Raw genomic sequence first — 26,920 nt, forward strand, 5'->3', positions numbered from 1 at the left:
ACCTACTAAATTTTGGGCTGATTTGCAAGGCGGTGAGGTGAAAGACTGATGGACATCGGCTGCAGGTGCCAACTGTGGTCTTTCAGCAGGAGACTGGGTGGGAGACAATGTGAAGGAACTGGATCCACTGTCAGCAACTCAATCTACTATCGCCTGTACTTGTTCAGGCCTCACCATTCGTAGAGCCGCATTAGGCCCGACCAAATACTGCTGCAGGTTCTGTCGCCTACTCGCACCTGAGGAAGGGTTTTCACTTGTGCGTGTAGCTGTCACAGATCGACCATGTCCTCTCCCTGCAACAGGAGCTCCACCAGCAGCACCACGACCTGGGCCACGTCCCTTGACGCTCTCCTCACATTTCTCGAATTTAGGATCTTGCCCTAAATGGGTGTTTAATTAATAGTAGAATAGAACGACAGTATGTAAAGGGTGTATCTCACACGGCCTGAACCAGACTAGGCCTCAATTAAAGATTTGTTTGCCCAAAATGGCTATATTTCAAATACCAGCATCAAACCCCTGTATGTAAGGGGTGTATCTCACACGGCCTAAACTAGACTAGGCCTCAATTAAAGAATTGATTGCCCAAAATGGCTGTATTTCAAATACCTTAATCAAGCCTCTGTATTTAAAGGGTGTTTCTCACACGGCCTGACCCACAGTAGGCCTGAATTAAAGATTTGTGCACCAAATGGCGGTATTTCAAATATCTGAATATAACCCAAATGTATAAAGGGTGTATCTCACAATGACATATGCAGCAAAGGCTGCCAAATAAACTTTTTTTGCCCAAACGGGTGTTTGTTTAATAACTGAATATGGCAGCAGTATATAACCTTGGAATTTCAAACCGCAAGATGCTGCAAGGCCTGAAATATTGTGCATTTTGCCCCAAAAAGGGTGTTTTATTAATGGAAGAATATAAGCCCTGTATAAACAGGGTGTATCTCACACGGCCTGACCCACAGTAGGCCTCAATTAAAGATTTGTGCACCAATTGGCGGTATTTTAAATATCTGAATAGCCTCTGTATATACAGGGTGTATCTCACACGCCCTGATCCACACTAGGACGCTATCATAGAATTGTGTCCAAAATGGCTTTATTTCAAATAACTGAATAGAAAGACAGTATGTAAAGGCGGCATCTTACAATGACATCTGCAGCAAAGGCTGCCAACAATTTTTTTTTTGCCCAAACGGGTGTTTGTTTAATAACTGAATTTGACAGCAGTATATAACCCTGGAATTTCACACGTGCTGATGCTGCAAGGCCTGAAAACTTGTGGAATCTGGCAAATAAATGTGTTTTTAAAAATCAAGAAAATGATGGCTGTATTTCTAGCTTAAATTGCACATTGACTAATCCAGATGTTGTATATTGCCAAAAAAGTGTTTTTTTGGTAGAATGATCACTTAACTGGGATTGAAACCAGTCAAACCACAATAATATAAACAGTCAGGTCCATAAATATTGGGACATCGACACAATTCTAACTTTTTTGGCTCTATACACCACCACAATAGATTTGAAATGAAAGGAACAAGGTGTGCTTTAACTGCAGACTGTCAGCTTTAATTTGAGGGTATTTACATCCAAATCAGGTGAGCGGTGTAGGAATTACAACAGTTTGCATATGTGCCTCCCACTTGTTAAGGAACCAAAAGTAATGGGACATAATAATAATCATAAATCAAACTTTCATTTTTATAATACTTGGTTGCAAATCCTTTGCAGTCAATTACAGCCTGAAGTCTGGAACGCATAGACATCACCAGATGCTGGGTTTCATTCCTGGTGTTGCTCTGCCAGGCCTCTACTGCAACTGTCTTCAGTTCCTGCTTGTTTTTGGGGCATTTTCCCTTCAGTTTTGTCTTCAGCAAGTGAAATGCATGCTCAATCGTAATTAAGGTCAGGTGATTGACTTGGCCATTGCATAACATTCCACTTGTTTCCCTTAAAAAACTCTTTGGTTGCTTTTTCAGTATGCTTTGGGTCAGTGTCCATCTGCAGTGTGAAGCGCCGTCCAATGAGTTCTGAAGTATTTGGCTGAATATTAGCAGATAATATTGCCCAAAACACTTCAGAATGCATCCTGCTGCTTTTGTCAGCAGTCACATCATCAATAAATTCCAGAGAATCAGTTCCATTGGCAGCCATACATGCCCACGCCATGACACTACCACCACCATGCTTCACTGATGAGGTGGTATGCTTAGGATCATGAGCAGTTCCTTTCCTTCTCCATACTCTTCTCTTCCCATCACTCTGGTACAAGTTGATCTTGGTCTCATCTGTCCATAGGATGTTGTTCCAGAACTGTGAAGGCTTTTTGATGTCGTTTGGCAAGCTCTAATCTGGCCTTCCTGTTTTTGAGGCTCGCCAATGGTTTACATCTTGTGGTGAACCCTCTGTATTCACTCTGGTGAAGTCTTCTCTTGATTATTGACTTTGACACACATACACCTACCTCCTGGAGAGTGTTCTTGATCTGGCCAACTGTTGTGAAGGGTGTTTTCTTCACCAGAGAAAGAATTCTTCGGTCATCCACCACAGTTGTTTTCCGTGGTCTTCCAGGTCTTTTGGTGTTGCTGAGCTCACCGGTGCGTTCCTTCTTTTTAAGAATGTTCCAAACAGTTGTTTTGGCCATGCCTAATGTTTTTGCTATCTCTCTGATGGATTTGTTTTGTTTTTTCAGCCTAATGATGGCTTGCTTCACTGATAGTGACAGCTCTTTGGATCTCATCTTGAGAGTTGGTAGCAACAGATTCCAAATGCAAATAGCACACTTGAAATGAACTCTGGACCTTTTATCTGCTCATTGTAATTGGGATAATGAGGGAATAACACACACCTGGCCATGGAACAGCTGAGAAGCCAATCGTCCCATTACTTTTGGTCCCTTAACAAGTGGGAGGCACATATTCAAACTGTTTTAATTCCTACACCGTTCACCTGATTTGCATGTAAATACCCTCAAATTAAAGCTGACATTCTGAAGTTAAAGCACATCTTGTTTGTTTCATTTCAAATCAAATCCATTGTGGTGGTGTATAGAGCCAAAAAGTTTAGAATTGTGTCAATGTCCCAATATTTATGGACCTGACTGTATGGCACCCATAAATATTGTAAGTATAATTGAACAGTGGGGTTGCCTTAAAAAATAACTTTTATTAGTCAATGGTTAAAATAGTAGGCCCAATAATTTAATTAGAGACTACATGCATTAGTAGTAATACACCACCAAATGAAAAAGGTAGAGAGGAGAAGCAGGTGTGAAATGTAAACACTTGCTGGGAGGGTGAGTTTACGAAACATAGGGATACAGATAAAGAGGGAGACAGATGCTAGGTCTCTTCCCCTAGTATATCCCTCGGTTCAATTCAAATATCCACCAGGTCTCCCTTTAGAGGATTTTCCTGTCCCAGTTGCCATCTCTTTTCAACAGAGGAACGAGTTCAATGGCCATGAATGTCATGCCCTCAATTTTACCGTTGTGGCTAGCTTCTACATGTTTAGCCAGTGGGGTGTCCCGACCGTATCTGATGCCACCTAGGTGGGAGAACGAGTTAGGTTTAAAGAAAAGGGTTATCCTGACTCTGTCCTTAAGCAAGCCTATCAAAGAGCCCGACTTAAAAGTCGAACTGAACTTCTGCACCCCAAAAAAACAAAAATTGCAGAGAACACTATACGATTGATTAGTACCTATGATGGTGCCACAGGGGAAGTGAGAAGTGTCATCTCAAAACATTGGGGTATCCTTCTTCTGGATCCCGACATCAAACAAATTGTTGCACCAGAGGCACAAATCACGTATCGCAAGGGCCGCAGTCTCTGGGATCGTTTGGTGCATAGTCACTTCAGCAAACCAAACACGGGTGCTTAAACCACTAGCTGGCTGCTTTTGTTGCAGTGGGTGTGTTGCCTATCCCTTTATCATGAGGGGTAGGGAATTCTGCAGTAATGTAACAGGCAAAATGTATTCCATCAAGTGCTTTCTCAACTGTAGATCAAGGGGATTCATCTACAAGGCAACATGTCACTGCGGCCTTGAGTATATAGGCAAAACCACCCGGGAATTTCGAAGACGGGTGGGAGAACACCTAGGTGACATCAGAAACGGTCGGGACACCCCACTGGCTAAACATGTAGAAACTAGCCACAACGGTAAAATTGAGGGCATGACATTCATGGCCATTAAACTCGTACCTCCGTTGAAAAGAGGAGGCAACTGGGACAGGAAAATCCTGCAAAGGGCGATCTGGTGGATAATTGAATTGAAGACCTCACAACCAAATGGTTTAAAGCTCAGCTCCCCTAGCTTAAACCCCCTTAATGACCAGACCACTTTTTACAATTCTGCACTACACTACTTACACGGTTTATTGCTCGGTCATACAACTTACCACCCAAATGAATTTTACCTTATTTTCTTCTCACTAATAGAGCTTTCATTTTGTGGTATTTCATTGTTGCTGACATTTTAACTTTTTTTGCTATTAATCAAAATTTACAGAAATTTTTGCAAAAAAATAAAATGTTTCACTTTCGGTTGTAATTTTTTTTAAAAAAACTACATTTCTATATAAATTTTTCTCTAAATGTATTGTTCTACATGTCTTTGATAAAAAAATTCAATAAGTGTATATTTATTGGTTTGGGTAATAGTTATAGCGTTTACAAACTATCGTACAAAAATGTGAATTTCCGCATTTTGAAGCAGCTCTGACTTTCTGAGCACCTGTCATGTTTCCTGAGGTTCTACAATGCCCAGACAGTAGAAACACCCCACAAATGACCCCATTTCGGAAAGTAGGTATTCGCTGATGGGCATAGTGAGTTCATAGAAGTTTTTTTTTTGGTCACAAGTTAGCGGAAAATTATGTTGTTTTTTTTTCTTACAAAGTCTCATATTCCACTAACTTGTGACAAAAAATAAAAACTTCCATGAACTCACAATGCCCATCACGAAATACCTTGGGGTGTCTTCTTTCCAAAATGGGGTCACTTGTGGGGTATTTATACTGCCCTGGCATTTTAGGGGACCTAAAGCGTGAGAAGTAGTTTGGAATCCAAATGCGTAAAAAATGCCCTGTGAAATCCTAAAGGTGCTCTTTAGAATTTGGGCCCCTTTGGGCACCTAGGCTGCAAAAAAGTGTCACACATGTGGTATTTCCGTACTCAGAATAAGTAGGGCAATGTGTTTATAGGGGTGTATTTTTACATATACCCATGCTGGGTGAGAGAAATATCTCTCTAAAAGTCAACTTTTCCCATTTTTTTATACAAAGTTGTCATTTTACAGAGATATTTCTCTCACCCAGCATGGTTATATGTAAAAAGACACGCCAAAACACATTGCTCTACTTCTTCTGAATACGGCGATACCACATGTGTGACAATTTTTTGCAGTCTAGGTTCTCAAAGGGGCCCAAATTCCTATTAGGAGGGCATTTTTAGACATTTGGATTCCAGACTTCTTCTCACGCTTTAGGGCCCCTAAAATGCCAGGGCAGTTTAAATACCCCACATGTGACCCCATTTTGGAAAGAAGACACCCCAAGGTATTCCGTGAGGGGCATGGCGAGTTCATAGAAGATTTTTTTTTTTGGCACAAGTTAGCGGAAATTGATTTTTAATTTTTTTTTCTCGCAAAGTCTCCCTTTCTGCTAACTTGTGACAAAAAATTCAATCTTTCATGGACTCACTATGCCCCTCAGCGAATACCTTGGGGTGTCTTCTTTTCGAAATGGGGTCATTTGTGGGGTATTTATACTGCCCTGGCATTTTAGGGGCCCTAAAGCGTGAGAAGAAGTCTGGAATATAAATGTCTAAAAAATTTTACGCATTTGGATTCCGTGAGGGGTATGGTGAGTTCATGTGAGATTTTATTTTTTGGCACAAGTTAGTGGAATATGAGACTTTGTAAGAAAAAAATAAAAAATATCAATTTCCCCTAACTTGTGCCAAAAAACAAAATTTCTATGAACTCGCCATGCCCCTCTAAAGTGATCTTTTTATAGCGCCGCAGTGATTTTACGGTGTTTTTGCAGTGATCCGAAAAAAATAATTTCTGTCACTGCGGTGGGGCAGACTGAACGCAAGTGTGCGCACAAGATCAGGCCTGATCGGGCGAACACTGCGTTTTTTGTAGAGTCTATAGAACATGTCCTATTCTTGTCCGCAATTGCGGACAAGAAAAGGCATTTTCTATATAGTTCTGGCAATGTGCGGATCCGCAAAATGCGGAAAGCACATTGCCGGTGTCCGTGTTTTGCGGATCCGCGGTGTCTGTGTTTTGCGGATCCGTGGATTTGCGGATCTGCAAAACACATACGGACGTCTGAATGAAGCCTTACAGGGGGGTGATCAATGACAGGGGGGTAATCAGGGAGTCTATATGGGGACCCCCCTGTAAGGCTCCATTCAGACGTCCGTATGTGTTTTGCGGATCCGCGGATCCGTGGATCTGCCCTTCAGTCTCAGATGCCGTCTGATGGTTATGGGGCTGCAGTCAGCACCAGTAAGGGCCTTAATTTGGGTCGAGGATCGTCCAGTGTCTTGACGGACAGACAATTGGATCCTCTGGCTTTTTTGTTCCATAACCCTCAGGATCATTTAAGAAATTCCAAATGACTGTCTTACTGCGTCCCACCTCAGCAGCGATGGCGCACTTTGAGAGACCCTGCTTATGCAGTTCAACAACCCGACCACGTTCAAAAAGGGAGAGTTTTTTGCCTTTGCCATCACATGTGATCATCTGACAGAAAATGACAATGAATCCACATCTATGCACAGATTTGGCCTTTTAAAGGCATGTGGTCCTAAAATTTGGATCAGCTGAAAAACAGCCTGTTTCAGTTTAATCGTTATTTTCAATTAATTGAATGCTCAAAAAATGTTTTGTCTCACTCTTATTTCTTCTTGTTGCATGTTGAAGCTCTACTTGGAACCTTGTTAAGATCCAACAATGTAAAATATGATTTTTTGCCATTTTTCAAGTGGTCTTAAACTTTTGATCAGGACTGTGTCTCTCTAAATCTTACCTGTCCAATGATCCTGCTACTTAAATACCTTGGTAGCGCTTTCTATGACTCTATAGGAATGACGCACCTTATTTGGCTATTTATGCCACTATGTCTATATGGATATTTGGGGCTGGCTGAGTTAAACTATCTCTCAACTCCTCTTCTCCATATCTCCGCCCCTACTGCTATCCGAATCACTGCTACACAATTGTAGGGGACGGACATGGGGCTACCCTGACACACCTCTAGTCTGAGTCCCGGTCATGTGACTCCTTTTCGCGACGCGGCGCACTCGTGACTAGTGATGTCACAACCCGCGTGATCGGAGCATGTGACTCCTTGAGGGGCGGATCTACCAGCCCGCGCTGGTTTAAATGAACGCCAATACTGGCACTCACTGCCATTACTGCCATACGCAGGAGGAGTTGACCCTGAACCGCTGCACATTGAGAAGCTAAGTACCAGTTGTTTATACAATACTGCTCTTTTCTTGGCTGGCCCCAATACACTTGGAGGCGCCGTGGATACTTCCGTAATTGTGTATATGTGTGTACTCTGTTTTGTTTTGCATATAGGTCCCCTGATGACCTGGCTGACTGCCAGTGAAACGCGTTGGGACTATGCTTTTGCTTGGTACTATATGATTTGTATGTCCGTGGATGTGTGACACCTTTGCATTTCTGACGAAGCTGGGCAGTCACTGTCATTGCCTGCAGATCTGGAAAATAGTGTTTTTTGGCACAAAAAGTGTGTTTTTAAAAACCCAGAAAATGATGGCTGTATTTCTAACTTAAATTGCACACTGACTAATCCAGATGTTGTATATTGCCAAAACAATTGGGATTTTCAATGTCCCAAAAGCTCAGATGCAGTGCTAGTGCACTGAGCTTGCATAAAATAATCTGAGTTAGATTCAGATTTTGAGCAAAGACTCTCTCCTATTCTCTCCTTTAAATCACCAGCAGCATCCTCTCCCTACACTAAGCACAGCAGAGTGACATGCAGCGCTACGTGACTCCAGCTTATATAGAGGCTGGGTCACATGCTGCACTGGCCAATCACAGCCATGCCATTAGTAGGCATGGCTGTGATGGCTTCTAAGATCAGACAGTTAACCGCTTTTTGATTGGCTGCTCTGCAGCCTTTCAAAAAGCGCCAAGAAAGCGGCAAACACCGAACCCAAATTTTTACTGAAATGTTCGGGTTCGGGTCCCGGGTCCAAAAATCCTAAAGTTCGGTACGAACCTGAACTTTACAGTTCGGGTTCGCTCAACCCTAGCCAGTAATTTTGAAATGCTGGCATTCAGGGCCAGGGATCGCGGATGGGTAGGGGGGTACTTCCTCTTCCGCTCCAGTGTTTGGGAGATGGAGAGCTGAACGCTTCCGTGAAACATTGTGGAGATGCTTGGTGACCCAGGTGGTGGTGTTGCTGGCAGTTCCTCTGTTTGCGGGGTGGCAGGTAGCACTGTCACTCCAGAGGTGGATGAAGAGGCCGAGACTGCAGCAGAAGAGGAAGCAGGAGGAGCCAGAGACCTTTCTTGGTTTTTGAGGTGTCTACTCCTCTGCAGCTCGTGCTTTGCACTTAGATTCCTGGTCATCCAGGTTGTGCTCAGGTTGAGAACAATTATGCCTCACTTCAGGCTCTGATTGCACAGCGTGCAAATCACTCGTGTCTTGTCATCAGCACATTGTCTTAAGAACTGAGACGCCAGGGAACTCCTTGGAGCTGGCCTTGGTGTGCTCGGTCCCATACTGAAGTGGGCAGTAGAAGGCATTCTGTCTAGGGGACGGCCACTCCGCTTTTGCACCCTGCTCCCTCTTCTGCTGTGCTTGTGGCTCTGTGCGACCACCGCCTCTACACAGGTCACTTGCATGACATTGATTTCATGTGGGGTCGAGGACCTCATCGTCCTCCACATCATCTTCCACCCAGTCTTCACCCCTGCCCTCCTTGTCGGTCTGCACACTTTCGAAAGCCACAGCAGTTGCCACCTGTGTTTCGTCATCATTCAAGACATGGTCCCCCCATGTACTCATACAGTATTGAAAAATAAGTGGTTGGGCATCGATGCACTCAATCTCTTCCACTTCTGGTGCAGGGCTAGGTGGATGGCCCTTGGAAACCGTGCTAGCAGAGTCATCAAAAAGCAGAAGAGACTGCTGCATGACTTGGGGCTCAGACTGCTTGGCTGATTTGCAAGGGGGTGAGGTGAAAGACTGATGGACATCGGCTGCAGGTGCCAACTCTGATCTTTCAGCAGGAGACTGGGTGGGAGACAATGTGAAGGAACTGGAGGCACTGTCAGCAACCCAATCTACTATCGCCTGTACTTGTTCTGGCCTCACCATTCGAAGGGCCACATCAGGCTCGACCAAATACCACTGAAGGTTCTGTCGCCTACTCACACCTGAGGAAGGGGTTTCACTTGTGCGTATAGCTGGCACAGATCGACCACGTCCTCTCCCTGCAACAGGAATAGAAATGTCATGAACATAAAATTTTCAGTTTATCGAATGGCGAACGCGAATTTCCTCAAATGTTCGCGAACGGGCGAACCGGGCGAACCGCCATAGACTTCAATAGGCAGGCGAATTTTAAAGCCCACAGGGACTCTTTCTAGCCACAGTAGTGATGGAAAAGTTGTTTCAAGGGGACTAACACCTGGACTGTGGCATGCCGGAGGGAGAACCATGGCAAAACTCCCATGGAAAATTACATAGTTGACGCAGAGTTGGGTTTTAATCCATAAAGACATAATTTTCAAAGGACCCAGTGGACCCGGGATCATCAACTTATAATTTAATTCAAATAGCCTAGTTACCTAGACTACTAAACTCCCGTTTCTGGTCTGTTAAAACATAACATTTATTTCGTTTTATTTATAAAAATATCATAACGGGAGAACAAAGAATAGTTTAAAACTATAGGTGCGGTAGATAAAGGTTACTTCACCCTTATATACTACCTCCTAGCATTCGTTCATCCCACGCTTGATTGTCAGCAGTGAGCTTACTTTGTTTGTATATATGAACAATTGCTGGATATACACTTAGTCCTTCATCCTAAATCATTGCATTTGCAATCTCTTTTCTATTAGGTGGTTCTCAATCACTAGTGTTGAGGCACAATTGAGTCTGCAGTTACTCTGTGCTATAACACTTGGTCCCTACCGCTCCTAATCTAAAAACTAACGCACGAGCTACCCCCGGGAACAACGTGGTTTAAAACATCCAGTGTGTGTATACGATCAGGTATGATGTTGTATCTATTAGGTAGTGTAAGGGTTACGCCCGCTTCACAGACATTGACAGACCAAACTCCCCTTTTAATGCACTGCAAACAACCGCAAACAGTCCATTTGCCCAACCGCAAACTCCCCATTTGCACAAGGTTGGATACCAAGCTAGCCATGTCCCGTTGATGTCATTGAAGGTTTCTTCTTCCACCCAGCCACGTACAACACCAAGGGTCCGCGAAAGGTGAATTGAATAGAATTTTCGAACGGGGAGATGGTTAAAAAAACGCTGGCTCCCTCCCCTTTGTTTGAATCCACAGTCACTGCGTCTGCGCCGTGCAATTTACTCTCACACCTGATATGAGTGTTATTTTCTGTAGTTCTCTTCTCATCAGTTTAATCCCTGTTACGTCCCCAATCTGGGGTCTATTTATCGAATTGATTTTTCGAACGGTGAGATGGTTAAAAAAACGCTGGCTCCCTCCCCTTTGTTTGAATCCACGGTCACTGAGTCTGCGCCGTGCAATTTACTCTCACACCCGATATGAGTGGTATTTTCTGTAGTTCTCTCTTCTCATCAGTTTAATCCCTGTTACGTCCCCAATCTGGGGTCCATTTATTGAATTGATTTTTCGAACGGGGAATAAATTGACTTTAGTTTTATCTGCAAGGTATTGTGACACCCTGTAACGGTATGTGTGGTGGCCTGGCCAGTGGCCACAGTACAGTCTGTGGGCCAGACACTCACTGGCTTGCAACTGGGATTATATTTATTACAGAGAAAAAATAAATTGACTTTAGTTTTATCTGCAAGGTATTGTGGCACCCTGTAACGGTATGAGTGGTGGCCTGACCAGTGGCAACAGTACACTCTTTGGGTTAGACACTCACTGGCTTGCAACTGCGATTATATTTATTACAGAGAAAAAATAAATTGACTTTAGTTTTTTTCTGCAAGGTATTGTGACACCCTGTAACGGTATGAGTGGTGGCCTGGCCAGTAGCCACAGTACAGTCTGTGGGCCAGACACTCACTGGCTTGCAACTGCGATTATATTTATTACAAAGAAAAAATAAATTGACTTTAGTTTTATCTGCAAGGTATTGTGACACCCTGTATGAATGGTGTGCACACAGTACAGTCTGTGAGCCTGCAGCCTCTCACTGTCTGGCAACTGCGATTATATAAAAAAATAATATATATAATGATTTTTTTTATTTGCAAGGTATTGTGACACCTTATATGAGTGGTGTGCACACAGTACTGTCTGTGACTGAGCCTGCAGCCTCTCACACACGGGCAGGCAACTGCAATATATATATATATATATATATATAAAAAAGCAGACTGTTGTACCAGCCCTAAAAAGGGCTTTTTGGGGTGCTGTCAGGACGCTGTCCTCACAGAACACTGCCCTAGCTATCGATTTCCCTATTAAATCAGCAGCAGCTACACTGTCCCACCTCTCACTAAGACTGCAGCTTCCGAATGAATCTAAAATGGATGCTGTCCAGGAGGTGGGAGGGTCTGGGAGGGAGGGTCTGCTGCTGATTGGCTGGAATGTGTCTGCTGACTGTGAGGTACAGGGTCAAAGTTTGCTCAATGATGATGCATAGGGGGCGGACCGAACATCGCTGCGAACGCGAACAAGCCATGTTCGCCGTGAACTGTACGCCGGCGAATAGTTCGGGACATCACTAAACAGGAACTCCACGAGCAGCACCACGACTGGGGCCACGTCCCTTATTTGATGCTCTCCTGTTTTTTTTATAACAGAATGTGACAGCGGTATCTAAAGCGTGTATCTCATACTGACAGATGCAGCAAGGGCTATAAAATTACGTATTTTGCCTAAAATGGGTGTTTTTTAAAACCCAGAAAATTAGAGCTGTATTTCTAGCTTAAATTACACACTGACTAATGCGGCAGAGGCACCAGATGGAGGTTATTGCCAAAAATGGGTGTTTTTTAAAAGCCAGAATATTATTTTTTTTTCAAGCTTGTTTTTGCAGTCACAGATTCAGCAAAGGCCGCAAATTAAGTATTTTGCCCGAAAAGGGTGTTTTTTTAATAACTGAATTAGAGATGTCGCGAACATAAAATTTTCTGTTCGCGAACGGCAAATGTTTGCGAAAGGCGAACCGTGCAAACCGCCATAGACTTCAATAGTGTCACGCGCTCTACGTATAAAGATAGTGCTGATTCTTAATGGTAGCTTTCTGGGTTTGCCTTGCAACCCTTTTTGGCTCACTCAGGGATCCGTAGCTCCTTCTCCTCAGTTGTTTCTTGTCCAGCACTCCCAACCTCTTTATGTTCCCCTCTCCCACTTCTCTGGTTGCCAGATATAGAGCTTCCTGCCTGGACTTCTATACTGACCCACTGGAGCTGTGTAGCTGTGTTCCCTGGTTGTTGTTCCATAACGTTACCCTCCGGATCCCTGTTGGACTTTTGTTGTCTGCTGTTGTCGTCCACCTGGGATTATATGTTTTGTCTGTATTGTCTGTCCTCTCCCTGGTGTTTTCCTTTAGTGTTAGTGGTGCGGATTAGTGATCCCACCGCCCCGTTCACTACTCAGGGCTCATCTATAGGGAAAGCCAGGGTTTAGACACGTGATCGGCGTACGGGTGAGGAACCCGTCTAGGGACGTCAGGGCAGTCAGGTGCCAGCCTCAAGGTGAGTCAGGGGTCACCACCTTTCCCTCTCCCTTGGACAGGGCCTTCCCATTTCCCTCCCTTTGCGTGACGCCGGTCATGACAAATAGGCAGGCGAATTTTAAAACCCACAGGGGCTCTTTCTTGCCACAATAGTGATGGAAAAGTTGTTTCAAGGGGACTAACACCTGGACTGTGGCATGCCGGAGGGGGATCCATGGCAAAACTCCCATGGAAAATTACATAGTTGACGCAGTCTGGTTTTAATCCATAAAGGGCATAAATCACCTAACATTCCTAAATTGTTTGGAATAACGTGCTTTAAAACATCAGGTATGATGTTGTATCGATCAGGTAGTGTAAGGGTTACGCCTGCTTCACAGTGACAGACCAAACTCCCCGTTTAACACACCACAAACAACCGCAAACAGTCAATTTGCACAACCGCAAACTCCCCATTTGCACAAGGTTAGATACCAAGCTAGCCATGTAGCGTTCCTTGTCCTCACTGATGTCATTAAAGGTCTCTTCCTCCACCCAGCCACGTACAACACCAAGGGTCCCCGAAAGGTGACAACAAGCCCCCTGGGACGCCTGCTGTGGTTGGTCTTCCACCTCCTCAAAGCCACCTCCCTCCTCTGACTCCTCTTCTTCAGACTCCTCTCTCTGCGTTGCCTCTCTCTGCGTTATTATAAGGTGTGTTAAGTAGTACTATTCCTATCAGTTTAATTCCTGTTACGTCCCCTATCAGTGGAGGTGTATATGGAATTGATTTTAGGAACCGGGAGATGGAAAAAGATGCTTGGTCGGTCCTCCTACTTCCAATTTGCAGCACTGCACGTGCAATCTACTGTGCCACCAGATAGGAGTGGTGTGTTAAATAGTACTATTCCTATTAGTTTAATCCCTGTTACGTCCCCTATCAGGGGACGTGTATGGAATAGATTTTAGACACTCGCAAAGAGTTGTCAATAGTTGACACACTCATGACATAAATTTTATACCTCTATGCGTCAATCTTGGTGTAGTGATGACTGTGCTCGTGCGCACGTTTGGGAGATTGCAGGCAATGTTTTTTTTAAAAAGCCTATGGTCGTGCTGAGGTAGTTCAGTGACAGTTAAGTGACCCAGAAAACAATGATTCTGCAGTGTGGGCCCATTGTTGGCCTAGTAATGATCACCTTAGATGATTACAAAGAAAATTAATGTTTTTTCTATGCAAGATTATCCAGCCGATCGCTTTTGGTCTGTTCACAATGAAGCAACGACCTTATCATCTGGGGTGTGCCAACATTGCCATTGCCAACACACTCATAGAGGTGGTCGCTTCATTGTGATACGCAAGCCCCTTCACCACAACAAGGTAACGATCACAAAGGGGAATTGACACATGTATGTGCCCTTTTTTTGGGGGGGTTTTGAAGCCACAGTGCAGCACCAGAGGCCAGAAAAAATAGGCATGTAGACATACCTGAAAAATTAGGTATTGTTGCAGCCGCAAGAGGATGGAGTAGGAAGAGTAGAGGAGGTGGCAGCAGGCCTGCCTGCAAGTCGTGGCGGTGTCACCAACTCCTCTGCAGAGTCACACATTCCATGCTTGGCAGCCATCATCAGGTTTACTCAATGTACAGTGTAGGTGATATACCTGCCCTGACCGTGCTTTGCAGACCAGGTATCAGTGGTCAGATGGACCCTTGCCCCAACACTGTGTGCCTGACATGCCATGACTTCCTTTTGCACAATCAAGTACAGGTTGGGGATTGCCTTTTGTGCAAAGAAATTTCGGCCGGTTACCTTCCACTGCGGTGTCCCAATAGCTGCAAATTTGAAGGCCTCAGACTCCACCAGCTTGTATGGTAAAAGCTGGCGAGCTAAGAGTTCAGACAAGCCAGCTGTCAGACGCCGGGCAAGGGGGTGACTTTGTGCTTCTTACGCTCAAACATGTCCTTGACAGACACCTGACTGTGGGCAGATGAGCAGGAACTGCTCAAGGCGAGAGACGGAGTGGCGAATGGTTGAGAGGGGGCAAGGAGGACAGCAGTGGTTGACGTGGCTGAAGATGCTGGACCAGGAGGAGAATGGCGGCTTTGAGTTTGTGTGCTGCTTGTACTCATGTGTTGATCCCATAGGCGTTTGTGATGTGCGATCATGTGCCTTCGCTAAGCAGTTGTACCTAGGTGGGTGTTGGACTTCCCACGACTCAGTTTCTTTTGGCACAGGTTGCAAATGGCATCGCTGTTGTCAGAGGCAGACACACAAAAAAAATGCCACACTGCGGAGCTCTGCAATGACGGCATTCTGGTGGTGGCAACAGCATGCGTTGATTGGTGTGCTGTCTGGCTGACCCTGGGTGCCGATGCATGCTGTCTGACTGTGCCACTAGCTCCTTGCGATGACCTCCCCTGCTTACAACTAGTCTCCTCCTCCTCTCTGTCTCCCCATCAGAACTTTCCACCTGTTCTTCTTCTCTTCGAGTGGGCACCCACGTGACATCCACTTACACATCGTGATCATCAACCGCTTCACTTGTATCTGACAACTCAGCAAAGGAAGCAGCAGCAGGTACAACATCATCATCATCACACCTTACATTCATGTGTGTAATGCTGCCTGACTGAGACATATCCCTGTTATCTACATCCTCTGGCAATAATGGTTGCGCATCACTCATTTCTTCCAACTTATGTGTAAATAACTCCTCTGACAGATCAAGTGAAGCGGCTGTGGTGCTAGTGTTGGTGGTGGCAGCAGGTGGGCGAGTGGTAACTTGAGAGGTGCCCGAAGCTGAGCTGGAGGAGGATAGTGCGTCAAGGTTTCCGAGCGGAAGCTGTATAAGATTGGGTGTCCTGTGTTAGCCAGTCAACTATGTCCTCAGAACTTTTCGAGTTCAGGGTACCTGGCCTCTGAACACTGGGCAATATTCTAGGGCCAAAGGGAATCACAGCACCACGACCACGACGGCCCCTGCGGGGTGGCCTGCCTCTGCCTGTCATTTTTTTTCGATTAGTTAAGTTGTACTATGCGTGCAAGCTACTGTGACAACAGATATGAGTTGCGCTGGTGACACTATGGACTTGCAGCCGGGCCTTAAACACACAAACACGTGCATGCAACTGACTGCTATTTATTCACAGTCAAAATTGTTGTTTTTCTTTAAATATAATCGAATGTGACACCAGATATGAATGGCGCTGAAGTGACAGTATGCACTGCACTGGGCCTTAAACACACAAACATGTGTGTAACTGACTGCTATTTATTCACAGTCAAAATTGTTGTTTTTCTTTAAATCTAATCGAATGTGACACCAGATATGAGTTGCGCTGGTGACACTATGCACTTGCAGGGCATGAAACACACGCGCATGCCGGCAACTGACTGCTATTATATTACAGTCAAAAATTATAATTTTTTTAAATGCAAGCTACTGTGACACCAGATATGAGTGGTGGCACTGGGCAAGTGGGCACAGTATACGCTGTGAGCCTGACACACAGGCTGGCAGGCAGGCAACTGCAAATAGATTACACAGAGAAAAAAAAAAGCAGACTGATGTTCTAGCCTTAAAAAGTGCTTTTTGGGGTGCTGTCCTTACAGCAGAGATCAGATGAGTTTTTCAGGACTGTAGTGGACACTGAGTACACTGGCCTAGCTATCGATTTCCCTATTAAATCAGCAGCAGCTACACTGTCCCTCCTCTCACTAAGAATGCAGCTTCCGAATGAATCTAAAATAGATGCTGTCCAGGAGGTGGGAGGGTCTGGGAGGGAGGGTCTGCTGCTGATTGACTGGAATGTGTCTGCTGACTGTGAGGTACAGGGTCAAAGTTTACACAATGATGACAAATAGGGGGTGGACCGAACATCGCATATGTTCGCCCGCCACGGCGAACGCGAACAAGCTATGTTCGCCGGGAACTATTCGCCGGCGAATAGTTCGGGACATCTCTAAACATAATATGACAGTGGTATCTAAAGCGTGTATCTCACACTGACAGATGCAGCAAGGGCTGTAAAATTTAGTATTTTGCCCAAAAATTTTGTTTTTTGAAACCCAGAAAATTATAGCTGTATTTCTAGCTTAAATTGCACAGTGACTAATGCTGCAAAGGCCACAGATGTAGGGTCTTGCCAAAAATTGGTGATTTTTTTAAACCCAGAATATAATTGTAGTAGTTGAAGCTTCTATTTGACTGTCACAAATGCACATATGCTGTGCTGTTGCACAGAACTTGCATAAAATGGCCGCCACAGCCGCCCACCTAACTAACAGATGGATAAAAGTTATTTTTCTGGGTCACTGGGCTCAGGGCAGGGTAAAAAGATTGTGCACTGCACCCACAAATCAAAATCTTAGTAGATCGCTGAGTTAACAAGCACTTCTGATTAAAGATTCTTTCCTATTCTCTCCCTCACAGCAGCAGCAGAGTGACGTGCAGCGCTACATGACTCCAGCTTATATAGAGGCTGGTTCACATGCTGCACTGGCCAATCACCGCCATGCCATTAGTAGGCATGGCTGTGATGGCTTCTAAGGACACAGAGTTAAACGCTTGTTGATTGGCTGCTCTGCAGCCTTTCAAAAAGCACCATAAAATATCCGAACCCGAACTTTTACTTAAACATTCGGGTTCGGGTCCGGGGTCCAAAAATCCTAAAGTTCGGTACGAACCCGAACTTTACAGTTTGGGTTCGCTCAACCCTAGTAGAGAGCGACGAGGAGAAAGCAAAGCTATTAAATATTTTTTTCTCCAATGTATTCACTGAGGAAAAGAAACCCAGGAAGAAGTACATCAGCGATTTAAAAAGATTAAAATAGACAAATCGCCAGGACCAGATGGCATACACCCCCGTATCCTAAGAGAATTAAGTAATGTCATAGCTAGACCCTTATTTCTGATATTTTCTGACTCTATACTGACAGGGAGTGTTACACAGGATTGGCGCATACCAAATGCGGTGCCAATTTTCAAAAAGTTTATTAAACAAACAGGATCCAAGAAGATTCAACAGAATCACGTTTCTGGGTCAGATCAAGTTAAGTATAGAGAATGAACGTGACTTATAAAAATACCTTTAATGATAGAGTAATGGGTATTGGTACGGCGGTACCTAGTAACTAATAATAAGTGATGTAATCCTTCAGAGGAGAAAAAATAATAATAAATAGAATGGCACCGAGAAAAAGATAAATCAAAAGGAGGATGATCAGGGGACTACAGGGGATACTAACCCTGTAAAACCCTAGTCTATCCTCAGCCCAGGGTTGTTCCCTAGTGGTGGAGGTTCCCTGTCCCCGTGCCTACTCTTAGAGTATCCCTGTTAAAACCCTATAGATATGGGATATAACAAATATCAAGAAGATAGAAAAACAACAAAAACAATGATATATAGATATATTGTTAGTGTCCAGTGTGCCGCAGGTAGTCACACACCAACACTTCCTTTATACAAAAAAAGAACCCTACGCGTTTCACCTAAGGCAAGGCTCATCAGAGGGTGAGAAAAAGATAATAATACAATAATAACAAAATGATGATAATAGATTTTTTACTTAGCTCCCCGTCCAGATGTAAGGAAACATTGATCTTGGCAATTTACTGATAACCTGAAATGAAATTGTCAGAAAAAAAGTGTCATCCAAACAGTGCCACATAGAGTGATCAGGTGCTATAAATTTGGATTACTTACACATTGCCAAGAAATCGGTGGCCCAATGTTCCAGGAGGGCTCGGGGGCTGCCAGGTCTCCTACTAACCATTTATGGTTTGTATTTCCCGCCGTTTGCACTCGGATCGGACGCCACAAGCGTCACTTCCGGTGCCGTGGAACGCACCGGTGGAACGCATCACATGTCCGCGCGTCCCTTCCGGTGCTTTGGAGCGCACCGTGGAACGCATCGGACAATGGCATGCGATCCGAAGGTCCCAGGAATGCGCTGTTAGTGCGCATAGCTAGGATTAAAGATATGGTGCCAGGTAAAGGGGAAAAGAGCCACCTTATAGAGTGGCTAAAATGGACACAGGCTGATAGCTGTAGCGTCCTTAGAGGCAGACTGGGGAATAAGAGGATTAGAAATGAAAACAAAGTTTTAGACTTAAGATAATACATTATTAGTATAGTTAAAATACCGAAATGGACATAACCTCAAGATTCCGAGGGGATGTTGCGTATTCATACCTAGGATGAGGCGAATGGTATAACATTGCCTATTAAAAATTTATGCTTTTTTGCATCGATAAGGCCAGTTACAGTTCATTTATGACAATGACTGAGAGTGGAAGTAGGCTGATCGCAGAATTTACCGGATACGACACCCTCATAAAAGGTGTTGTGAAGATCAAATGAAACAAGTAAATGTTAATCTTTCATTAAGGCCACCAGGTGATTGGGAACGGAAACAGTAAATCCATTCCGTTTCCTTTTGTAGGATTTTTCTGTCCCAGTCACCTTTTCTTGGAGAGGGGGGAATGATTTAAAGGGCCGCGAAGGTGATGGATTTCAGGTCTCCATTGTGGTGTTCATTGACATGATGGGCCACTGGGGTGTCGTTCAATTTGACAATGTCATTGAGGCGCTCACATATTCTTCTTCTGAGCTCCCTTTTAGTTTTGCCAATATAATCTTTTGGGCAAGTGCACTGGCAAATATAGACGACACCCATTGACCTGCAATGCATTCTATTTATTATTATTTTTTCTCCTCTGAAGGATTACATCACTTATTATTAGTTACTAGGTACCGCCATACCAATACCCATTACTCTATCATTAAAGGTATTTTTATAAGTCACGTAACGTTCATTCTCTATACTTTACAATTTTCAAAAAGGGTGCAAAAACAGAGCCCGGAAACTATAGTCCGGTAAGTTTAACATCTGTTTTGGGTAAACTGTTTGAAGGTTTTCTGGGAGATGCTATCTTAGAGGATCTCAATGAAAATAACCAAATAACACCATATCAGCATGGCTTCATGAGGGATCGGTCATGTCAAACTAATTTAATCAGTTTCTATGAGGAGGTAAGTTCTAGACCTGACAGCGGCGAATCAATGGATGTCGTGTATCTGGACTTCTCCAAAGCATTTGACACTGTACCACATAAAAGGTTAGTATATAAAATGAGAATGCTCGGACTGGGAGAAAACGTCTGTATGTGGGTAAGTAACTGGCTCAATGATAGAAAACAGAGGGTGGTTATTAACGGTACATACTCACATTGGGTCACTGTCACTAGTGGAGTACCTCAGGGGTCAGTATTGGGCCCTATTCTCTTCAATATATTTATTAATGATCTTGTAGAAGGCTTGCATAGTAAAATATCAATTTTTTCGCAGATGACACTAAACTGTGTAAAGTAATTTACACTGAAGAGGACAGTATACTACTACAGAGGGATCTGGATAGATTGCAGGCTTGGGCAGATAAGTGGCAGATGAGGTTTAACACTGTCAAATGTAAGGTTATGCACATGGGAAGGAATAATGCAAGTCACCCGTACATACTAAATGATAAAACACTCGGTAACACTGACATAGAAAAGGATCTAGGAATTTTAATAAACAGCAAACTAAGCAGTAAAAACCAGTGTCAGGCAGCTGCTGCCAAGGCCAATAAGATACTGGGTTGCATCAGAAGGGGCATAGATGCCCGTGATGAGAACATAGTCCTACTACTTTACAAATCATTAGTCAGACCACACATGGAGTACTGTGTACAGTTCTGGGCTCCTGTAAACAAGGCAGACATAGCAGAGCTGGAGAGGGTCCAGAGGAGGGCAACTAAAGTAATAACTGGAATGGGGCAACTACAGTACCCTGAAAGATTATCAAAATTAGGGTTATTCACTTTAGAAAAAAGACGACTGAGGGGAGATCTAATTACTATGTATAAATATATCAGGGGTCAGTACAGAGATCTATCCCATCATCTATTTATCCCCAGGACTGTGACGAGGGGACATCCTCTGCGTCTGGAGGAAAGAAGGTTTGTACACAAACATAGAAGAGGATTCTTTACGGTAAGAGCAGTGAGACTATGGAACTCTCTGCCTGAGAAGGTGGTGATGGTGAGTACAATAAAGGAATTCAAGAGGGGCCTGGATGTATTTCTGGAGTGTAATAATATTACAGGCTATAGCTACTAGAGAGGGGTCGCTGATCCAGGGAGATATTCTGATTGCCTGATTGGAGTCGGGAAGGAATTCTTTTCCCCCTTAAGTTGGGAAAATTGGCTTCTACCTCAAAGTTTTTTTTTTTGCAATTGAAGGTGTTTGCTTAACACATTTAGTTTAAATAATATGATTTATAAAGCATGTGTATTATCTACTACATCTGTAACTCAGGATTAGTGATGAGCTGCATAGGCAATATTCTTTTTAACGATATTTCACAATTTTTTTTGCTTAATATTTGCAATAAATTAGCGAATTCTAGAATTCGGGATTTCCAGTCATTATTTTTGTGATTTGTGCACATTGGCACTAATGATGCGCATATTTTTTGCGCAATACATGCAATATCACATTTTATCAGGTCTGACTACATATTACTGATTGGTGCACTAAGCACTATGTCTGTAGCCTGTATGTATGTATGTATGGACAGCAGAACTACCTAACAGCTACACTATATCAGGATATAACCTACACTGACTATCTCCCACTAACTATCTGTATTATATATATAAGCTAACTAACTAACTAATGTAATGACACAGCAAAGCACAGAGCACAGCAATAGCACTGCTCTCTCTCTCAGAACTGCAAAAAAAACAGCAAAAAATGGCTGCAGGGGAGTTTCTTATATAGTAAAGGGATAGGCAACTTTCCTATTGGTTGCTAGGGATGTTGCTAAGCTCAGACAAAGACATTGCAGCCTTCTCAATATTTGCGATCAACACTACTCAGGATCAGTACAGGATAAGTAATGTATGTACACAGTGACTGCACCAGCAGAATAGTGAGTGCAGCTCTGGAGTATAATACAGGATGTAACTCAGGATCAGTACAGGATAAGTAATGTATGTACACAGTGACTGCACCAGCAGAATAGTGAGTGCAGCTCTGGAGTATAATACAGGATGTAAATCAGGATCAGTACAGGATAAGTAATGTAATTTATGTACACAGTGACTGCACCAGCAGAATAGTGAGTGCAGCTCTGGAGTATAATACAGGATGTAACTCAGGATCAGTACAGGATAAGTAATGTATGTACACAGTGACTGCACCAGCAGAATAGTGAGTGCAGCTCTGAAGTATAATACAGGATGTAACTCAGGATCAGTACAGGATAAGTAATGTATGTACACAGTGACTGCACCAGCAGAATAGTGAGTGCAGCTCTGGAGTATAATACAGGATGTAACTCAGGATCAGCACAGAATAAGTAATGTATGTACACAGTGACTGCACCAGCAGAATAGTGAGTGCAGCTCTGGAGTATAATAATGGATGTAACTCAGGATCAGTACAGGATAAGTAATGTAATGTATGTACACAGTGACTGCACCAGCAGAATAGTGAGTGCAGCTCTGGAGTATAATACAGGATGTAACTCAGGATCAGTACAGGATAAGTAATGTAATTTATGTACACAGTGACTGCACCAGCAGAATAGTGAGTGCAGCTCTGGAGTATAATACAGGATGTAACTCGAGATCAGTACAGGATAAGTAATGTATGTACACAGTGACTACACCAGCAGAATATCAAGCACAGCTCTGGAGTATAATACAGGATGCAACTCAGGATCAGCACAGAATAAGTAATGTATGTACACAGTGACTGCACCAGCAGAATAGTGAGTGCAGCTCTGGAGTATAATAATGGATGTAACTCAGGATCAGTACAGGATAAGTAATGTAATGTATGTACACAGTGACTGCACCAGCAGAATAGTGAGTGCAGCTCTGGAGTATAATACAGGATGTAACTCAGGATCAGCACAGGATAAATAATGTAATGTATGTACACAGTGACTGCACCAGCAGAATAGTGAGTGCAGCTCTGGAGTATAATACAGGATTTAACTCAGGATCAGTACAGAATAAGTAATGTATGTACACAGTAACTCCACCAGCAGAATAGTGAATGCAGCTCTGGAGTATCATACAGGATGTGACTTAGGATCATTACAGGATAAGTAATAAAATGCGTCCAAACAACAGGTATGGGGGGGCACACTCCAAGAGGAAACACCAGGCAGTATAGTGATTATACACTTAAATGTGCTAAAATATTTAAGAACACACCCCTAAAACATAAATAAAATATGATTCATGTACAAATCAATGTCATGCACACTCAGTCACAATAAACTGCAGTGGAACCGCGTAATGGCTAATGGTTCCAATCCTCTAATGTTGTCCACAATCAATGAGGCTGTCCACAATCTATGATATCCAGCAAGTGTCCAGATATTATGATGCTGAGGTCAATTGTGTTAAGCAGATATAGTGGTGCTATACAGTTCTCACCCAATAGCCCAGCAAACTGTTAGTAACAGTGATGAAATACGGGGCCCAATATAGTCCAGTGCACTTGTAATGTGAGACCCTGAAACGCGTCTGGCGGTTGTTAGAGTGAGCGTTGATCCACCTAAAACCAAAGAAAAGAAATAAAGCCGGCAAGGAAGAAAAGTAAAGCGGATAAAGCAGCACTGATTTGAAAGCGGCCGCACGATACCTACGTCACACGAGCAGGCATCCGGTCCCTTAGGTTACTAGGTCACGTGGGACGCCACGTACCGGCAGAAGCACATCACATGGGACGCTGCGGGTGTGCGGCCTCCTAGACCAACGCTGCAGGACAAGCAGTGAAGACGGGTAAGACCGGGCTCGGTTTGGAGCGTGAATATTACTGGTACTGTGTGTGTAAGCGGCATTGAGCCCACAACTACGGGCTATACATTACAAGTGCACTGGACTATATTGGGCCCCGTATTTCATCACTGTTACTAACAGTTTGCTGGGCTATTGGGTGAGAACTGTATAGTATCACTATATCTGCTTAACACAATTGACCTCAGCATCATAATATCTGGACACTTGCTGGATATCATAGATTGTGGACAGCCTCATTGATTGTGGACAACATTATAGGATTGGAACCATTAGCCATTACGCGGTTCCACTGCGGTTTATTGTGACTGAGTGTGCATTACATTGATTTGTACATGAATCATATTTTATTTATGTTTTAGGGGTGTGTTCTCAAATATTTTAGCACATTAAAGTGTATAATCACTATACTGCCTGGTGTTTCCTCTTGGAGTGTGCCCCCCCATACCTGTTGTTTGGACGCATTTTCTTACTTGGTCCTGAGGGTGGGACCTGGGGGAGAGCACCTTTTCCATATAGAGAGGCGGTGAGCCGCTGTATCTTTTCTATTTTATTTGTACAGGATAAGTAATGTAATGTATTTACACAGTGAATGCACCAGCAGAATAGTGAGCGCAGCTCTAGAGTATAATACAGGATGTAACTCAGGATCAGCACAGGATAAATAATGTAATGTATGTACACAGTGACTGCACCAGCAGAATAGTGAGTGCAGCTCTAGAGTATAATACAGGATGTAACTCAGGATCAGTACAGGATAAGTAATGTAATGTATGTACACAGTGACTGCACCAGCAGAATAGTGAGTGCAGCTCTAGAGTATAATACAGGATGTAACTCAGGATCAGCACAGGATAAATAATGTAATGTATGTACACAGTGACTCCACTAGCAGAATAGTGAGTGCAGCTCTAGAGTATAATACAGTATATAGTTAGGAAAATGAACCGGCACTCAAGACATTTCGAGGATATGTGGAAACATACAAATTTATTATATAGTAAAACCGCAATATACCTAGGTAATATACATCTTATTCAATAAAAAATATACATAAGTGATAAAAAATTAAAAATCTAAACCACAAATTCATCAATTGATCTCACTGTAAATGGAATTCTACTTTGGTTCTCTATATGTATAGAGACATGTTTTTATAGGCAGAAATCCCCATGGCAAATGTCATGTAATCAGTCCATATATATAAGGCTTCTGATCTTTGTACGGAGGGACACAGTTCCTACGTAGTCCCAAACTTTCAGAGTCAATAGGGTTCACCCGTTTATAGATAATGTAATTGTAACGAACTGCTTCCGCAGACAAGGGGTTAAAATCCGTTTAGGTGATAAGCCCCTTTCTGAGAGACAGGCACAGCTACTGCAGAACACCAAACTCCTGAACTGGATACAAAATAGGACTCCAAACTGGAACCTCACGAATAGCTGCTAGCAGACGAACAGGGATCTTACACTTCTGGCAATCAGTCTCTAACAGCATACAGTGAATCCCCCCAATAACGAGACAAGGCTCCGTGTTGAGGGTCAAGCAGTGGTCTGACTGTACTTCACGTACAGTCTCTTTTATTCATAAACCACAAACATAGTACTGCCCACAGGGGTTTGAAATACAACCAATCAGTAATTTACAACACATACAATGTAAGTACAGCCCATCTGGTGTACACGCCCCTAGGGGACCAGAATGAAGACTGTGACATAGGACAGATAAACAGCACTTAGGACACACAGACACAACACATCCCCACAATGCATCATGGTTTCCTCCTCTCTGCCCTCGAGACACCCGAGGTGTAATCCAATTATCTCTCAAGACAAATAGAAGTCACCAATAAACGTGCAGACAACAGAACAGACATCACCATTTAAACACACAATGGGACAATGGCACAATAGAAACACACCCAGCATATTCCTCCCAAGCTGACAAGTTACACTTATTATAAATTGTTACAACTTTGTGAGTTTACATTGGCCATACATATAACTAACATCAATTTAAACAGTATAACTTGGGGACAAACCTATCCAAAATTCACTTGAATAGGTGCAGGGGTTTAAAAGTTAGTATATGGCCCATAATCCAGGGGCAAGAGGCCAGCAGCCAGTCCTCTCCAAAACCCAGTGGCGAGGTTGGTTTTGCCACAGTAATGTACACAGTTGGTTCTCACGATACGTTGCGCTGATCTAAAAACCTTTTTGCGTGTAGAGGTTCTTTCAGTGGCGTCCCACAGATCCACCACGCTCCAACAGTTTTGGTTTCGATTTACAGTTTTTTTGCAGATTTTACAGTATATAACTCAGGATCAGTGCAGGATACGTAATGTAATATAGGTACACAGTGACTGCATCAGCAGAATAGTGAGTGCAGCTCTGGAGTATACTAAATAATTTAATTTGTAAATAAGTACAAGTTTGTAAGTATGGAATGCAAATTACTTTTAATTACTGTACTATATTCATTTTACATGAGTATAACATAGGTTTTAAGTATATAATCGGGTTTGTTTTATTATCTGACAGGGGTGTGCAGGATCAGTATGCCTATTTTGTTAAGTTTACTAATGAAGAATGCAACAAAGATTTACAAACCAAAGATCTTGACAAGGCTCTGAAAGAGGATAAATCTGCCGGCATAAGTAAAAAAATAGTCAATAAGGAAATCTATAATGGAATTCGAATGGTGGCCGCATCCTACATAAAGGAGAAGAAATTTGACATACATGCTGAATCTCGCCTATTAAACCCTGCTCCTATAAAGTCTCCCATCAGCAAACTACTGGAGGGGACCCCCGCCGCTGGTTGTGTTGTATTTTTCTCCCTGAACTCCCCTTGTGTACAGACCTGCACTGATCCCAAGGGGAAGTACAACATTATCGACAAACTTAATAAACACAACCTTCCCACGAGCCGAGCCTTCGCTTACACCAAAGTGTTCGACAAGGATAAGAAGAAACCAGAGGACGAGGTTTGGAAAAACTGGGGAGTTCTCGATCGCAAAATGACTTTACTTCGGTGTAGCGGAAATAACTGCATTAAATGCTTTAATAATGGAGTAAAAAATAAGGCCTGCTATAAGGATTAGTCTAGATAAGGGTTGGCCAACCTGTGGCTCTCCAGCTGTTGTAAAACTACAACTCCCACCATG

At 43.3% G+C, this 26,920-nt stretch overlaps 1 protein-coding gene across 1 annotated transcript in view; it reads left to right on the forward strand.

The window, feature by feature from the left end:
• The window catches only part of LOC120997108, a 43,085-nt gene that overhangs the window by 15,818 nt on the left and 347 nt on the right, over positions 1-26,920 (forward strand). The window contains exon 3 of the mRNA XM_040427047.1: positions 26,296-26,856. Coding sequence (XP_040282981.1) covers positions 26,296-26,856 — 561 coding nt within the window. The remainder of the gene's footprint in view (positions 1-26,295; positions 26,857-26,920) is intronic.

This window comes from Bufo bufo, chromosome 4 (assembly GCF_905171765.1).
Source record: "Bufo bufo chromosome 4, aBufBuf1.1, whole genome shotgun sequence".
Classification (NCBI taxonomy): Eukaryota; Metazoa; Chordata; class Amphibia; order Anura; family Bufonidae; genus Bufo; species Bufo bufo.